At 45.8% G+C, this 17,577-nt stretch overlaps 2 protein-coding genes across 2 annotated transcripts; both read left to right on the plus strand.

Moving 5' to 3' along the window:
* Positions 1-451: 451 nt before the first annotated feature.
* pole2 (polymerase (DNA directed), epsilon 2) lies at positions 452-8,515 on the plus strand. The gene is made up of 19 exons (XM_084438978.1): positions 452-538; positions 841-941; positions 1,052-1,127; positions 1,245-1,322; positions 1,431-1,524; positions 2,756-2,830; positions 2,937-3,020; positions 3,192-3,287; positions 3,545-3,590; positions 3,804-3,876; positions 4,076-4,248; positions 4,530-4,619; positions 4,703-4,757; positions 4,916-4,975; positions 5,940-6,017; positions 6,505-6,613; positions 6,948-7,124; positions 8,217-8,284; positions 8,444-8,515. Exons 1-19 carry the CDS (start codon positions 471-473, stop codon positions 8,460-8,462), a joined length of 1,620 nt encoding a protein of 539 aa, XP_084295104.1. The 5' UTR covers positions 452-470; the 3' UTR covers positions 8,463-8,515.
* A 386-nt stretch (positions 8,516-8,901) lies between these two features.
* klhdc2 (kelch domain containing 2) lies at positions 8,902-17,314 on the plus strand. Its single transcript, XM_084438054.1, has 14 exons — positions 8,902-8,997; positions 9,542-9,799; positions 9,960-10,039; positions 10,146-10,263; positions 10,523-10,635; positions 10,812-10,893; positions 11,011-11,094; positions 11,222-11,302; positions 11,483-11,541; positions 11,681-11,790; positions 12,014-12,086; positions 13,367-13,457; positions 16,208-16,260; positions 16,455-17,314. The coding sequence occupies exons 2-14, from the start codon at positions 9,548-9,550 to the stop codon at positions 16,576-16,578; spliced, it is 1,320 nt and encodes a 439-aa protein (XP_084294180.1). The 5' UTR covers positions 8,902-8,997; positions 9,542-9,547; the 3' UTR covers positions 16,579-17,314.
* The last annotated feature ends 263 nt before the right edge of the window (positions 17,315-17,577 follow it).

Genomic DNA, 17,577 nt, shown 5'->3' on the forward strand with positions numbered 1-17,577 from the left:
ACAAACGTAATTAATTGGACGAAAAAGAGAGCAGACCTCACCCCAGGAGACTGTTCACTTGTCGGCACGTTTCTAGAATACTGTGGTTGCTGCTAGTGCTAGTGCTAGCTGGCGTGTGGGAGGGGTTTACCCATGTCCTTCATTCAATTCAACTGCGGTCGACACTGCTGTTTCCAGACTTTAACGTCAGTTAGGCTGGCTAAACTACAAATTGTGCCCCGTCAATATTGGGGTGAAGGATGATAAACGTACCAATGTTACCACATAATGCTTGTTCCTCCTCAACGTTGAGTGCAGCTAACTAATTCATATGTTCTGACACATTTCAGCTCATGTCTACTTCAGCTCATGCTCTTATTTTGAAATAAATCGCGTTGTTCAGCGCGTTCGGCGGAAATGAGGACACGCGAGAGGAAGTTAGTTGCTTATATTTAGCGCCAAAAAATGGTTGTTGTGAAAGAAAATTGAACATGGAAGTTCGCAAAGTAAAGGCGAAAGTGTCTGCGGGGTTCAAGATGCGGGGACTGATGCTTCGACCGTATGTACAGTTATTTTTGTCTGTGATGTATATCCTACTGCTGATACTTTCGACTTCTGTTCTAAAATGGAATATGACACCACCATGGACACTGTTGCCTGTCACTGGCCAGATAGCTTGCAGCTTTATTAGTGTTATTAGCTATTGCAATAAGTTGTAAAGTATATAGGCAATAGACATTTTGTAATATCATGTGTGGACTTGGCTGTCAACCTTGTTGCACTGTAGCTAGCTAAGATATATGATGTGACTTGCATGCCATTGAACCTGCTGTAGTTACTTAACACGTTGTGTGTCTCCAGTGAAGCCAGCAGGTACCTGGTGGAGGTCCTGGAGTCCGTCTCTCTGCTGGAACTGGACGATGTTATAGAACGGGTGTTGGACGCTGTGGAGAAGCAGCCCTGTGAGTATCAAATAATTAACTACAGTTCATCATGGAGCTACTGTATAGTGTCTTGTATGTCAAATACCATTCAACCAGTGGTCTTTCATCACATTCTCCCGTCTTTCCAGTGTCCTCCAGTATGATTGAGCTGCCAGTAGTGGAAATAGCTGTACAGGACTGCAGTCAGTCATGTGATGAAGCTATGTAAGTAGTGTAGCAACATTGTTTCAACCAAATCTATATTGGATGTATCCATGGCTATAACTGATACGTTAATGTGATTACGTGTAATTAATTGTATTATTACAAATATTTTTTCAGAGACAATGTTTTCAACATCATCAGTGCGTTTGATGTGCCAAGGTATATCTACAGTATGGAGAGGAAGAAGTTTGTGCCGTAAGTATCAGAAGCATATAATCCCCTCCCCACACACACCTCTTTCTCCATTGACACCACTGCTTATAGACATGTTCAATAAACCTGTTTTTGATTGGTCTCTGGCAGCATCAGCATGACGACTCACCCCGCACCGAGCCTGTGTGGCACGGCCAGAGACAAGGCAGAGCTCTTCAGGGAGCGCTACACCATCCTGCAGCAGGTTAGTACACTACACCATCCTGCAGCAGGTTAGTACACTACACCATTCTGAAGCAGATTAGTACACTACATCATCATGCAGCAGGTTAGTACACTACACCATCCTGCAGCAGGTTAGTACACTACTCCATCATGCAACCGGTTAGTACACTACAGCAGGTTAATACACTACAGTAGGTTAGTGTAACCGAGTTGAATTGGTTAAATGGCTGGCTGACGAGCGACACAGTGACACATTTGACATTAGTACACTTCACTATCCTGTAGCAGGTTACTACTGTACACCACAGCAGGTTAGTACACTACAGCATGTTAGTACACTGCACCATCCTGTGGCAGGTTAGTACACTACAGCATGTTAGTACACTGCACCATCCTGTGGCAGGTTAGTACACTACAGCATGTTAGTACACTGCACCATCCTGTGGCAGGTTAGTACATTACACCATGTTAGTACACTGCACCATCCTGTGGCAGGTTAGTACACTACAGCATGTTAGTACACTACACCATTCTGTGGCAGGTTAGCCACTACACCATGTTAGTACACTGCACCATCCTGTGGCAGGCTAGTACACTACAGCATGTTAGTACACTACGCCACCCAGCAAACACGCAACGTCAGGGAGACGTTCAGATCATGTCTTAATAACGTCCGTCGGTCCTGAACCCCATTTGTACGTCTCCTCAATATTCAAACGTCTGGCTTGGACCCCTCTAACATGACATCTGTGGACGTGCAAAACGGGTTCAATATCTGAACGTAAAAAAAAAATAAATCATTCTGGCTCCTAATTGGATGTCTTTGGACGTCCGAAAAAGACAAAAAAGACATCTAAAAGACGTCTTTTAGACGTGTCTTTGCTCAGTGGGCATCCTGTGGCAAGTTAGTACACTTCAGCATGTTAGTATACTACACCATCCTCTGGCAGGTTAGTACTCTACAGCATGCTATCACACTGCACCATCCTGTGGCAGGTTAGTACACTACAGCATGTTAGTACACTATGCCATCCTGTGGCAGGTTAATATACTACAGCATGTTAGTACAGTACAGCATGTTAGTACACTACAGCATGTTAGTACACTACATCATGTTAGTACACTACAGCATGTTATTTCACTATTACACCATCCCACAGCAGGTTAGTATGTTACACTAACCTGAGGCTTTAAGTAAAATGAGAAGGAATAGTATACTCTGTTTCTGATGTGTTGCTCTACTCTCACAGCGTACACATCGACACGAGCTCTTCACCCCCCCGGCTATAGGGGCAGCTGTGGAGGAGGGCAGGAACAAGTTCCAGGTAACAAACACGGACTCTCTGCCGTTTAATGGTTAATAAAATGTGCCCACCTCGTTGTCTCTCCCTCCTGTTGTCACTGAGCTGTCTCATCTCATGTTGTTCCCAGCTGAAGACGGTCGAGGCTCTGCTGGGCAGCACGGCAAAGCTGGGAGAGATCATCGTGCTGGGGATGGTCACACAGATGAAAGAGGTGGAGTAACCATGTGGCTGGAAGGAACGGTTGTGCACTTTGACCCATTTAGCCACCATTTTACTAGGGACGTGGACTGAGAATGTCATTTTTCAGGGGAAATTGCAGGGGAGCGGAGAAGCTAATGACTGTATATATTCAGAGGTTTTAAAGATGTGCTTCTTTTCTCAGGGTAAATTCTACCTGGAGGACCCCAGTGGAACCATTCAGCTCAACATGTCCAAAGCAATATCCTTCACCTGTCCAGGCCGGAGCCAGGCTGTTGGGGTGGGGGTGTATGAGTGGTGTGTGGAGGTGGATGATGAGAAAGGAATATGAGGTTATCACGTCACAAAAATATGCAGGCTTCAGCTCGACTTGTGTCACCTTTGTTGCCTTTCTTCTCAAACAACTTAGTGAGGAGAAGAAATCCAGGACCATAAGGTGTTATGAGGTAGTTTGACACAACGGCATTGTACATACTGTAGTTTGTTTATCCGCCTCCAGGTTGCATTGCCAGTATTCCTTAACCCTGTCTTCACCAGTTCCACAGTGGCCTGTACACAGAATCCTGCTTTGTTCTGGCGGAAGGTAAAGAACACTCATCTCCAAGAACAGACAACAGACGTTTGTTACCACCTGTGTTCCACAGACCATTCCACAGACAATATGACTCCAGTATTAGATACTCCCTGATTTATACTTGGCTGTAGTGTGTGTGAGGAACCTTGGTACTGTCCCTTAGATATGTAAGGGATGCTCTGGTGCATGTTACCGTCTGCTCATGTCCCTCTCCCTCCCCAGGCTGGTACGAGGACTCGGTCTTCCATGTCAACGCCTTCGGGTTCCCCCCCACCGAGCCCTCCTCCAACACCAGGTCAGTAGATCAACCTGCTGCAGGCCTCGTGTTTACCTGCCGCTACATGCTCACCTGTCAATACACCTTTACTTGTCGCCAGCAGTTTCTGTGACCCACAGTGGAGGACATCCCCACCTGTCTGAGGATGTGCTTGGTCAGTCTGTGTCTAACTTGGGTCCAACCTCACCTGGCCTCTGTTTGACCCTGTCCCCTGCAGGGCGTACTACGGCAACGTCAACTTCTTCGGCGGCCCTTCGACCACGTCGGTGAAGGCTTCGGCCAAGCTGAAGCAGCTGGAGGAGGAGAATGAGGACGCCATGTTTGTTGTCCTGTCGGACGTGTGGCTGGACAGCGTGGAGGTGCTGGAGAAGATCCACATCATGTTCTCAGGTGGGAAACGCCACTACTGCTATTCTGAGGGCAGGTGAGGTGTCCCAGACAGTCCAGGCTACACCCAGACTAACAGATGTATTGATGAGAGATTATCCTTTAAAACATTCCCCTTGTTCCAGATTAGGTTTAAACTGTCCAGAAAACGGACACATTCATTTTGCTTGTGAAGATGATCTGAGAGGGTTTAATAGATGTGGTGGTGATGGTTGCAGGCTTCATGGCCGTGATGGTTTGTATTTACTGTATCTAGCCGTACTGAGTGGTGTGTCTCTCTATAGGCTACTCGGCCATGCCTCCCACCTGCTTCATCTTCTGTGGGAACTTCTCCTCCGCCCCCTATGGGAAAACTCAGATCAAATCACTCAAAGGTGAGGACTTCTAAATCAACATCCACAAAATTATAATTCATGTGTTTTTCTACAGTGGACTGAGTCTGATCTTTTCTCTGCAGAGTCGCTGAAGGCGTTGGCGGATGCCATATGCGAATACCCCAGCATTCACAACAGGTAATGTCTGAGGGAATCGCTCCGTTCTCGTGTATTCTGTTCAATATTATTTCATTCATTTTGCCTAGAGCTAATGTTGAGTGTAGTCTATGACTGTGAGACCTCCTGTAGTTCTGGAAGCTGCTGCTTGTCTGACTGAGCCCTCCTCTAACCTGTAGTAGTCGTTTTGTGTTTGTCCCTGGGCCTGAGGACCCTGGCCCCAGCACCATCCTGCCCAGGTGAGAAATAATTTATTAATTAATTGATTCATATATTTAGAAGTGCATGTGGTGGAAATACATGTAATACTACTAAAGGCGTATGTCCAGGAGAGGGGAGAAGCTAATTATTATTATTATTTTATTTGTTTTTTTTTGTCTAGTAAGGTATGTATAATAAAACACTGGATGTAGAGATTCTACATTGAATACATTGAATCATAAACTAGACCATGGTCATCATCCACAGTGCTGGCAGACCAGACTGCTTCCCTGTGTAGCCTCTAGTCTGGGTTTGACCAGACTGCTTCCCTGTGTAGCCTCTAGTCTGGGTTTGACCAGACTGCTTCCCTGTGTAGCCTCTAGTCTGGGTTTGACCAGACTGCTTCCCTGTGTAGCCTCTAGTCTGGGTTTGACCAGACTGCTTCCCTGTGTAGCCTCTAGTCTGGGTTTGACCAGACTGCTTCCCTGTGTAGCCTCTAGTCTGGGTTTGACCAGACTGCTTCCCTGTGTAGCCTCTAGTCTGGGTTTGACCAGACTGCTTCCCTGTGTAGCCTCTAGTCTGGGTTTGACCAGACTGCTTCCCTGTGTAGCCTCTAGTCTGGGTTTGACCAGACTGCTTCCCTGTGTAGCCTAGTCTGGGTTTGTGGTGTTCCTCAGGGCTGTCATTAGTAAGCCGGTCAGGATTCCATGGTTGTTTTTGGACGGCTGACACTTCCTGTTATGCTCTTTCCTTTCCAGTAGTAGTGTGTTGCTTGTGTTCTAACAGACTGATGTTTGGGCTTCCTTCATGTGTTATCTGTCTGTTCCAGTCTAGCACTGTATGTGTGTGAGTTGAGGAGTTTATTCCATGAGAGTGGATAATATATATATATATATATATATATATTGCCTCTGGGTATGAAATGTGCTATACAAATAAAGCTTTGATTGATTTGATTGATTGAATATATGACATTGTATGGTATCCTCCCTGTCTCACCAGGCCTCCACTGGCAGACTACATCACAGAGGAGTTCAGACAAAGAGTTCCCTTCTCTGTCTTCACCACCAACCCTTGCAGGTTAACGCCAACACCAACCTCATCACTTTTGACAAATATAGATCACTCCTCTCCCCCAACAATCAGTTGAAAGCAGACACTCACATGTCATTTGTTAGATTCAGAAGGTCTCAAAGGACAATTAATGTGCAGCACAGTTCAAGAATACATCAAGACAAGAAGAATAACACCATAAAATGTTCACATTGTAATCCAATAAGATTATTGTAAATTGTACACATTGTAAATTCAACAGATAAATGTGTCTCCCAGGTGCTTGTCAGCCTGTATTAGTGTGCCTGATGAAGCCTTTAGTGAGGGCCAAACATTGCATAAGTTTGGTCCAGGCAACAAAGCACCTGGGAGAAGCATATACTTTGGGCACTTTATTTCCTTATTCTAGTCCTTTTTATCCAGCACTGATTTCTTCAGATTTATTTGTGAATGTCCATGTTGTCACACAGTTTTTGTTATCATTCCTGACCTGTGCCCTCCCTCTCCCCCTCAGGATCCAGTACTGCAGCCAGGAGATCGTCGTCATCAGAGAAGACCTGGTCAACAAGATGTGCAGGAACTGTGTCCGGCTGCCTAGCAACAATCTGGACATTCCTACCCATGTGAGTTTTGGCTACAGTGTCACCCTGTCCCAGCCCGGTCGGTCTGAGTCCCAGCCGGCTTCTTCGGCCCTTTACCCAAGAGTCGGAGGAGTTGAAGACGCGTTGTACAGGCGAGGCTATACAGAATATACCCACTTATTTTCACCACTGGCTAAAGCACATAATCACAGATAACTGAACTATTAAGCTGATGTCCCCTTGAATCTCCAGCAGGAAGGTGCAGATTGTAGAGGGTCAGGGACTACGGTTCATGACCTCACCTGGGCCATTATGGTGATCTGATAATGCAGATCTTATTGTTGCTGATCCTTGTCTTGTATCACTCCCTCCCCAGTTTGTGAAGACCATCTTGTCCCAGGGTCACCTGACCCCCCTGCCTCTCTGTGTCAGTCCAGTGTTCTGGGCCTACGACTACGCGCTGCGCGTCTACCCCGTCCCAGACGTCATCATCTTTGCAGACAAATACGACCCTTTCAACATCTCCAACACAGACTGCCTCTGCATCAACCCGGTAACGTCAGCAGCTCTAATCCTCCTCAAGAACCCCAATTAATCGAGTGGAAATTGGCTATATGCCAGTCCATCCAGAAAAACGCGATTATACGATCGCATAATTAATTGCATAATCAGGCAAAAGGCGCAGATTATGCAAGGGTCACATAATTTTAGAAAGAGCGCATTTTCACCGCGATAATCACTGAACTCCGCGCAAAAAACGTGGAATATGCGGGGCTCACTTGATTTCATACTTCCCGCATTTTTCTGCTTCAAGTTTGAATGTTTTTCACCTCGTTTGTAGGGTTGCCACCTTCAATGGGGAAAAATAAGGGACACCTTGCCAGCAGTCCCATGCTCACGGAACACAAATCAAGCAGGGGTCTGGTGGTCCTCCCCCATGAGATTGAGTGTCAGACATCTCATTTCCTGCATTCTAGTGAATTGCACCAATTTATGTTTAATGCATCAAGTTCAAAGTCTTCTGCTATTCTCATCATGAATGAAGGAAATAAATAGCCAATAAGAGTAGGCTAAAGCACAGCTGCATCGATTATATTAAGATCAAATCAATAAACATCAGATCATAGACATGTACAAAATGTTTGGTCTGATAAACTTGGAAATAGCAAATGACCTGGACAAACACAGAGACCAGACATCGGCGGTTGTTTATAAGTTCCAAGGCTGCCTTTTAAGGCTGCCTTCAATCATGACGCCGGTCTATACCGTACTGGTCTAGGCGCTCTCGCATAGGCTATGGTTTTGTTATTTCTCGTATCATTCCAAGCATGTGAAGACGTAGTGTAGGCTATATGCATTAGAGTGGGGTGTGCACGAAAATACAGGACAGGTTCTTGCATTTTTCGCATATTCTCGCAATATTCACAAGTTCCCGCAACTTCAGAAAATCCCTGCATTTTCAACGCATAAAATCACATAAAAACCCCGTATATTCCATTGCATAATAAGGATTTTTGCCCGCATAATCAAGGATTTTTGCCTGCGTTTTTCTGGAGGGACTGATATGCTATGTCGTGCCTCCTGTTGAAATGCTGGGTTGTGCGTTTGTTGTTAACACGCTGTGTCATTCCTGTGTTCTCTGCAGGGCTCCTTCCCTAGGAGTGGCTTCACCTTCAAAGTGTACTACCCTTCCAACAGGACTGCGGAGGACAGGTGGGGAATGTTCTCTTGTTCTAGCTTGTTAGCTATCAACACAAAACTATATGTAATATTACAAATGAATGGCAGGGGAGGAAGTACAATGAAAGTTATCATAGCTGTGGTATTTCCTGTTTTTTCTGTGCTAAGTGTTTTGTTTTTCTTTGCTCACAGCAAACTTCAGGGACTCTAGAGAATGGAGTAGCTGTGCCCATGAATCAGCGGTGTAACGGCCATGATTTTGTAACATGTTTTTTTTGTGTGTGTGTAAAAGTCTAAAGAGTCTAAATGGTTTTGGTATTTTATTTTTATGTAACTTTTGTATCATGGAATAAAAAAGATCCACATTCTGTGTGCATGATTTTTATATGAATGAAAGAGTAAATTGAAAAAAGGGTTTCATATGCAAGTAATGATGACCTATTGTGGTTTTTGTTTGAGATGCAACTCTTGATAGAAGAGCCAAAAATGTAGTGGCTACTTCCCATAAACGCAGAGACCGATCAAATCCTAACCCTGACCTTAACCCTAACCTAAGCGGCCTCTGCGTTTATAGGAACTAGCCTTTATCAATGTCTAACTCATGGCCACCATATAGGAAGTTGTGTACAACTTCCGGTCAAAACATTGGAAATTAACGAGCTCTGCTAATGCATGTCGTTAGCTGCTCCACATCTGCAAAAACATCACACAGCGGACCTGAGCAGACGTGGATCTTTTGAAATAAAGTACGTAACCATATGTGCTAAGATAGTGTTTTACTCTGTTTTGAAACTTGCAGCTAGCTTTTGTTGAGGTGCAGAAACCCTTGCTAGCTACTGTAAGTTAACTGGAGGCAGTTAGCTAACGTTGGCTAACAGCTGTTTGCTAGCCTCACTTTCCTACCAACGTTTGTTGTAACCATTTTATCCAAGTCAAACAGACGATACTAGTCGGTGATGAATAGGCTGCAATGCTGAATACTATCATGAACAATTGTGGAATAGTACTGACATGCCAGCTCAGTAGCTACAATAATCGCTAGCTACATTGCTGCTAAGCCTGCCTACATCTTGCTAGAGTTGGCTACATTCTCGCTAGATTGGCCTACATTTCTGTGACTACAGAAAACAGTAGTCAAGCAGTGGCTACAGCTTGAGTACTGTTGTGAAGTCCTGGTCTTTCCGAGTGCACCAGGTAATCAGTAACTCAAGCTGAACTGTATGCATCTACTACAAAGCTAGCTGTTTGTATAACTTCAGTGTAGTTGTGAAGCTGCGTGTCCTGTCCCAGATTGCCATGGCAGAGATGGAGGAGGACATCGTAGACCTGGAGGAGGACATAATCGACCTGGACAATGATGAGGATGATGAAGATGACGCAGAGGAGTTTGATTGGGTGGTGGATGGCGAGGTGGATGAGGGCGATGAAGATGAAATCCACGTGGACACTGAGGCAGCCGGGCTGTTAGATGTGGACACCCCCGCGGAGCGGAGCGGCCACATAGCAGTGGTGGACGGGAACTTCATGTATGTCTGGGGAGGGTACAAGGTAAGAGAGGCACAACCAAAACCTGTCTGTTATAGTAGGCTGCTATACCCTCAGGGATCTGTGAGGTAGTTTCAAAAATATACAGGGCTTTCAAATGATATAACTTCATATATTATATCAAATCTCTCCATCTCTCTTGTCTGTTCTATCATGTTTCCAGGTCTCCCGGTCCCATGAATTCTTCGACTTGTACTTGCCAAAAAATGATATTTGGATATACAACATGGAGACAGGAAGATGGTAACTGCTTACTGTCTTGATTTTACAAGAAAAAACAAGTCACAGATACCGGTATGAATCTATGAGATTAAAGTGACGTCGTGGTCTCTTTACCCTCTCCTCATAGGAAGAAGTGCATCACCAGGGGCAGCCAGCACTCATCGATGTCAGGGAGCTGTGGAGTGTGTGTGGACGGCGTGCTCTATCTGTTTGGAGGACACCACGCCAGGGGCAACACCAACCGGGTGTGTGTTTGAACGAAAGAGAAAGAGTGTTTGCGTGTGTGAGAGAGAGAAAGAGAGAGAGAAAGAGAGAGCGATAGTAAGTGTATACATGAGTCTGTCTGAGTGAAGTTGGCTGCTCTTTGCCTCTCATGTCTTTGTTAGCTCTCATCCCTTCCTCCTGTTGCTGTCCTGCGGTTTGACAACTTTATATGGTTCCTCTGTAACCTCCTGTGTGTGTTTGCGTGCATGGGGTGTGTGTGTGTGTGTGTGTGTCCTGCAGATGTACCGTCTGGTCCTGAGAGCTCCTAAGTTGCGTTGGGAGGAGATGAAGGACCTGAAGGGTCTGCCCCCCTCCTCCAAAGACAAGCTGGGCTGCTGGGTGCACAGGAACAGGTGGGAGGCTCACACAGTAGGACGCTCATAATATCACATGTTCATCACTTCAATAGGTCTTCGTTGTCAATACTGACAACAGCACGGTTAGAGCTGGGTTAGTTAGAGGTGGCAGAGACCGAGGGTCGTTGTATCAGTAGACGTGTCTCAGTCCTCTGGTCTGCTGTGTATCTCAGGCTCATCTTTTTCGGGGGTTACGGCTATGTCGCACAGGGGCCTCACAGAGGGACGTTTGAGTACGACGACAACTCCTCCCTGGTCAGTGTCCAGATGTCTCAGTCATCACCTGAGCTATGTACTGACAGTGTTTCAACCAAATGTAAAAACAATAACAACATGAAATGTGAAATGTCCTTGTGTGCTTGTCTGTACAAGGGTGACAACCCCGGGCGAGGCTGGAACAATCACATCCACATCCTTGACCTGGAGACGTCGTCATGGAGCCAGCCCATCACCAAGGTAACCGTCACTGTGGCAACCAGCCAGGGCGCTGCCGTACGTACACTGTTGTGATGCAAAACCGCGTGTCGGCTGGCGTTCCATTCCAACGCGCCCCCGTGATGAATGTTCTGGTTGTGTGTCACAGGGAAACTCCCCGTCGCCCCGGGCTGCACACGCGTGTGCGGTGGTGGGCAACAGAGGATACGTCTTTGGGGGAAGATACAGGGTGAGGATGAACGAACCAAACAGCAAACGCTTGTTCACCTGTCTGAATGGAGAAGTGAAGCATATTGCTAAGTCGACTTGCTAAATAAAATAAAGAATAAAAAAAAATGTACAAAATAAATCGACAGGCTAACCCCCACCCCCATCTTTTCGCTTGCTCTTTCTGTCTCTTTCCCTCTAGGAGCACCGTCTGAATGACCTGTACTACATCGACCTGGACACCTGGGAGTGGCACGAGATGTGAGTTCAGTCTGAATGGACGTCCTGGACGTCAATGCTGAAGACATCGGACGGCCTCATACTCATTCTGTTCTTGCTCTGGCCTACTCTACTTCTCTCGTCTTTCCCTTCTCCTCCCCTCTCCCCTCCGACCCCCCAGGAGTGTGCCCCAGCAGGGTCCAGTGGGCAGGTCCTGGCATTCCTTCACCCCCGTGTCATCTGACCACATCTTCCTGTTTGGAGGATTCACCACCAACAGAGAGGCACTAAGTCAGTGGCTTGTTGTTGTTGTTGTTGTTGTTTATAACCATGTTTATTTAACCTTTAACAAGGCTAGTCAATAAAAAAACAAATACTTAGTTACAATGAGTGTCTGACCAGTAAAGCCCAGAGGACAGGTCAGTATCCCAATCACGCTTGGGGAAGGACCAGTAAACGGTCCAGCAAGACCAGTTTAACCACCATCACCTATTACTGTGTGTCTCTCGCTCAGGTGATGCTTGGCTGTACTGTGTCAGCAAGAACGAATGGAAGCCTTTCAAGCACAACCACACACAGAGTCCCAGGTACAGCGCACTGTCACAGCCCACTACATCACAGCATCACATGCTGTATCACATAACACTCTCACATGGGCTCTGTCACACCGAGAGGCCCAGATACGGTGCATCATCACAGCACACTACACACTACACAGCATCACAGCACACTACACACACAACACAGAATCACAGCACACTACACAGCATCACAGCACACTACACACACAACACAGCATCACAGCACACTACACACACAACACAGCATCACAGCACACTACACACACAACACAGCATCACAGCACACTACATCACACAACGCATCAGCACTGCACACTATCACATAAACACAGCACACTAAATCACACAACGCATCAGCACTGCACACTATAACATAAACACAGCGCACTAAATCACACAACGCATCAGCACTGCACACTATCACATAAACACAGCACACTAAATCACACAACGCATCAGCACTGCATACTATCACATAAATACACCACACTAAATCACACAACGCATCAACACTGCACACTATCACATAAACACAGCACACTACAGTATATCATGCAACCCATCACATCACCCTGTATCACACAACACATCACACATCATCAGCACATTATACCACACAACACATCACGACATATCACATGACATATCACAGCACACAATATCACATAATATATCACAGCACACTATCACACAACACATCATCACAGCACACTATATCACACAACACATCTCAGTACACAATGTCACACAACATCAAATCAAATTTATTTCTAAAGCACATTTAAAAACAACTCACATTGACCAAAATGCTGTACAAGTCAAAGCAGGCAATAAAAAATAATCTAGAAAGGGTGCTCAGAGAGCACAGGGCTCCACCCATTAATGCATTTTGTTAGTGTAATCGAGTTGAAATGGAAAAGAACAAACGAAATAACCAAATAACACACACGACTGAAAATATACCCTCCGCCAGCGGTTGCTGGGCAGAGCCAATAAGAATCACAATAAAAAGGCTAAAAACAAAAACGGATATAAGCATCAACACATCAACAAGTACACAATGAAAGCACATAGACAGGCACATATACAAATAATAAAACAAAATTACATCAGGGGGATGTGATATCATCACAATCATCACAGCACACTATATCACACAACACTGTTCCACAGAACACATCACAGCATACTGTCACATCGTTAGGTGATCTAGAAGAGTCTTCTACAATCCCTTATGTGTCACCCTCTAAGAGTTTCCACTGCGTGTGCGCATGTGTGTTTCCCAGGCTGTGGCACACGGCGTGTCCGGGCCCTGACGGGGAGGTGTTTGTGTTTGGAGGCTGTGCCAACAACCTGCTTAACCACCCCCACAGAGCTGTGAGTAGCCGGCCCGCGGACCACATACAGTAATATTAACACACACCGCAGCTGTGAGTTAATACGTGTAGCTGCTTCTAAACATAACACTTGGCTGTTTTTGTGCGTGGCGACGCACCAAAGATAGCAAATGTCACTCCCTCCCTCCCTCTCTTCCTCCGTTGGGTTGTTGACCTGCAGTTCTATTTTGCTACCACAAGAGGCAGTTTTTTTTGTGAATGGCTGTAAGCCAGCGCACCTACCACAAGAGGCAGTGGTTTTTGTGCGTGGCTATAAGCCAGCGCACCAAAGACAGCAAATGTCTGGTTGTCACTCCCTCCCTCTCTCCCTCCTTCCCTCCCTTCCTCCGTCGGGTTGTTGACCTGCAGTTCTATGTTGCTACCACAAGAGGCAGTGGTCCTAGAACCTGCAGTTCTATGTTGCTACCACAAGATAGTCCCAGACCATCACATTTCCCAGATCCTCCGTGGCCTAGACGTTAGGGAGTTCGCCTCCCATGCCGAAGGTCGCGGGTTCAAAGCTTGTGGAGGCAAGCCCCGCTGTGGACAATATTTTGTCACTGGATGTTATAGAATCTATGTAAAAATGCAGTTACCTGGTGGTGCTATGTCAGTTATTGAATTTATGTGCAGTAATTGAACATTTGAAATGCTCCTGTTTTGAAATTATACCTACAGTATAGGTGTCTCAGTAATTACCCATTATATATTAGGCTATACTTTGCATATATTTACCAGGTAAATGTTACGTTTTTTCAGACGGACGGGTGAAATCCCATGGGAACAACTTTTTTTTTTTTTATCTTTAAGGAAATGTACAGTCTGTTTTGCAGATGAATGAAATGAACAAGACGCAGTGGTCCCAGAACATCAAAACAAAAACACTAAGCTGTCTTTCCACTGTCAGGCCAAACCGTTAGGCCTAGGCTACAGTAGGCCTATATCTCAACGAGCTATCTAGCTGTTTAATGGTTGTATGTAGGCCTACACTTGGAAAAGTAAAACAGTCATTTATCCTCTTGCAAAGCCAAACGCCCACTTGCTTATCTGTAATCCTTATCGACAGGCGAAACAGGAGCGTTTTGAATTGCATAAACATGGAACATCATCTTATAGCTCAGTTTGATTGTCTAGCGCTCTCTTCCGACCGAGTCCCACAGGTATGTGACCGTCAATTCGCACTGTCCCCTCTTGATTTAATCAGGTTTGAGAGCGTGAACTTGAGAAAGCAAGCGGCAGTGCCAAGTGGCAGTCCAGTGTGTTGTGTAGTGGTGCTGACTGCCCTGCCATTTGTTCTGGTTGTGTCAGCTTAAATATTGTATTCTTAATTTAGGTTTGTGCCTCTGACAGTTTTGCTCTCCTTCTCTTCGTGCGTCAACTGTCCCTTTGTGACTCCTGTTATTATTTCCAAGTGGATAACTATTAACTAGGCTATATCCATTAGGATATGCCTACTATAGGCTATAGCTCAAACTCGTAAATCACCAGTTTGATTTTTATCATGTGAATTCAACACAGCGTTATAGTGTACGCTACGTAGGCCTATTCCTAGGGGTTTTTGTGCGTGGCAACACGCAACAGAGACAGCAAATGTCAGGTTGTCAATCCCTCTGTCCCATTGTTGATCTGCAAAATGTCGGTCCCATTGTTGACCTGCATTTATTTTTATGTTACCACCACAAGAGGCAGTGGTCCCAGAACACCAAAATAAAACCACTATGACACAATATCAAGTTTCTCGGTAGTATAGTGGATAGGGTGTCCGCCTCCCATGCCGTGACAAAAAATCATCCACACAGTGGCTTGAACTCGCAACCTTGCGAGTTCAAGCCACTGTGTGGATGATTTTTTGTCACTGGATGTTATAGAAACTATGTAAAAATGTGGTTACCTGGTGGTGCTATGTGCAGTAATTGAACATTTGAAATACTCCTGTTTTGAAATTCTACCTACATTATAGGTGTCTCAGTAATTACCCATTATATATTAGGCTATACTTTGCATGTATTTTACCAGGTAGATGTTTAGTAATTGGGGGACTATGAAAGAAAGGGTTACCCAAAAAATGTTCAGAGTAAGTTGATTTAGCATAGAAATCCATAAGCCTAGGGCCAATGGGCCTAGGATATAGATAATTAACTACCGGTGGAATTTTGGTGGAGCATCCAACGGGGACCTGCCGTAGGTCCGCTAGCCTTGTGTTATATTCCGCCGGAGGTCCGCCAACTCGTCCATCGGGGACCCGCTGTAGGTCCGCTAGCCTTGTGTTATCTAGGTTTATCCCTTACCTTTGTCCAGAAACAGAAGTTGAACCAATTGCAGCAAAATAGGTAACGTTACAGGAATCATCAGTGTAACTGCTTTAGCCACTGACCGCTACCATTAATGTTATGGAAGCTGCTGCTAGTTGTTGTGAGCTCATGAGCTAACTGGCTATCCCATTCTTATTGTACTGGATTAGCATTGGAAGCATTGGAACTGATGGGTCCGGGCGACAAGACCTATCTTAATTTATCAGACATTATTTCATGTCATTTCAATTCACAGCTATTTCAGTGGCATGACTAGCTTCCGTCCTACCAGTCCTGCACAGAAACAAGCCAGCCACGCACATAAGCCAGGCTGGACCTGGCCTGGTTCCAAACCATGTTGGTTTCAGGGTCAAATGTAACCTTTGAATAACACAGAGTGCTGTTACTCGGATGTGATTCACAACTGATAGTTCCTCTTGACGAGCTGCTTTCTCCTCAGGCTCACAGCAACGAGCTGCTGGTCTTCACGGTCCAACCCAAGTCTCTGATGGGGTGAGTAGCAGAAGAGGAATACTGTGGGTTTTGAACCTTCATTTTTGTTCCTTGTTTCGCAAAAGTGTTCACCAGGACCCAAATTGTATAAGCTGCACTAAAGATGCCCCTTGTGCCTCCCACCCTCCCCCCCCCCCATCCCTCCCCTCTCTCCTTCTCTCTCTGCATCCCTCCCCCTCGCCGGCCCTCTCCAGGGTCTGTGTCCAGGCGGCATTGCAGCACCGGGAGCTCCTTGCCTCGTCCTGGGACTGTCTGCCCAAACACCTGCTGCACTGCCTCCAGCAGAGGATGGGCCCCCTCAACACACTGGGCTCCTAGGAGGGCTCCCACTACTCTCTGTGTGTGTGTGTGTGTGTGTGCGCGCGTGTGTGTGCGTGTGCACGTGGGTGAGTAAGTGTGTGTGTGAGTGTGAATGAGAGCAATAGTTGGCCGGCGTGGTCCTGCAAGCGGGAGGAAGCAGGCACCAGTCGTTAGGATGCTAGGAGGAGGACGGTGTTAGGAGGAGGACGGTGTTAGGAGGAGGACGGTGTTAGGAGGAGGACGGTGTATCTAGGAGCTGTGTACACGCCGAGACTGCATGTCTCTGTCATATTATAGTAGCAATAGTGGACTGCCACGGCATTGTTTGAAGAGGACAGCCCCACACGCCGCTCCCACCAATCAGACGCGTCAGAAACATGGAACGTCCCTGTCGGCCGCCTGTAGAGCCACCAGGGAACCACCCTGACTGATGCCAGGCCAGCCCAGACCTGTATACAGCTGTATTATAGCACAGCACAGCCTGCTGCTAGCACTGTCTGTCACTGATACATACTCCAACAAAATCAACAATTAGTCAAATAAGCAAAGCTAGTCCACCGACACACATAATATGCATCTGCAGATACAGATCTAGAACCAGGGTAGGTGGTAACCACGGCACGTTTTTTTTTCTGAGTGTCCTGTGATGATGTACATATTGTATGGCATATATATTTTTGTGTGGTGTTCTCGTGCCGGTATTTTGCAAGTGTCTTCTTTTTTTTTTTTTTTTAGCTCCTGTGTTCAGTACTGCTGGAGAAGGGGGCTCCCTCCATCGGAGGGACAAACTAAGCAGATCATCAGCCTTTTCATTAGCCAGGTTTTTTTTTTTTCTTCTTCCCTGCTTTTCTGTATTTCAGTTCAACAGCAAAATGCATTGAGGTTGAGCCACATTTGCACTGAAAATTACTCGTCACTATTATAACTGTTACTTTGTTGTTTATTCTGTTTGATTTCCAGTTTTCCCTTGGCATTTTGTTAAGAAATATATTGTAAAAAACATGTTGAAAATGTTTT

The sequence above is a fragment of the Borostomias antarcticus genome (genome assembly GCF_949987555.1).
Source record: "Borostomias antarcticus genome assembly, chromosome: 5".
Classification (NCBI taxonomy): domain Eukaryota; kingdom Metazoa; phylum Chordata; class Actinopteri; order Stomiiformes; family Stomiidae; genus Borostomias; species Borostomias antarcticus.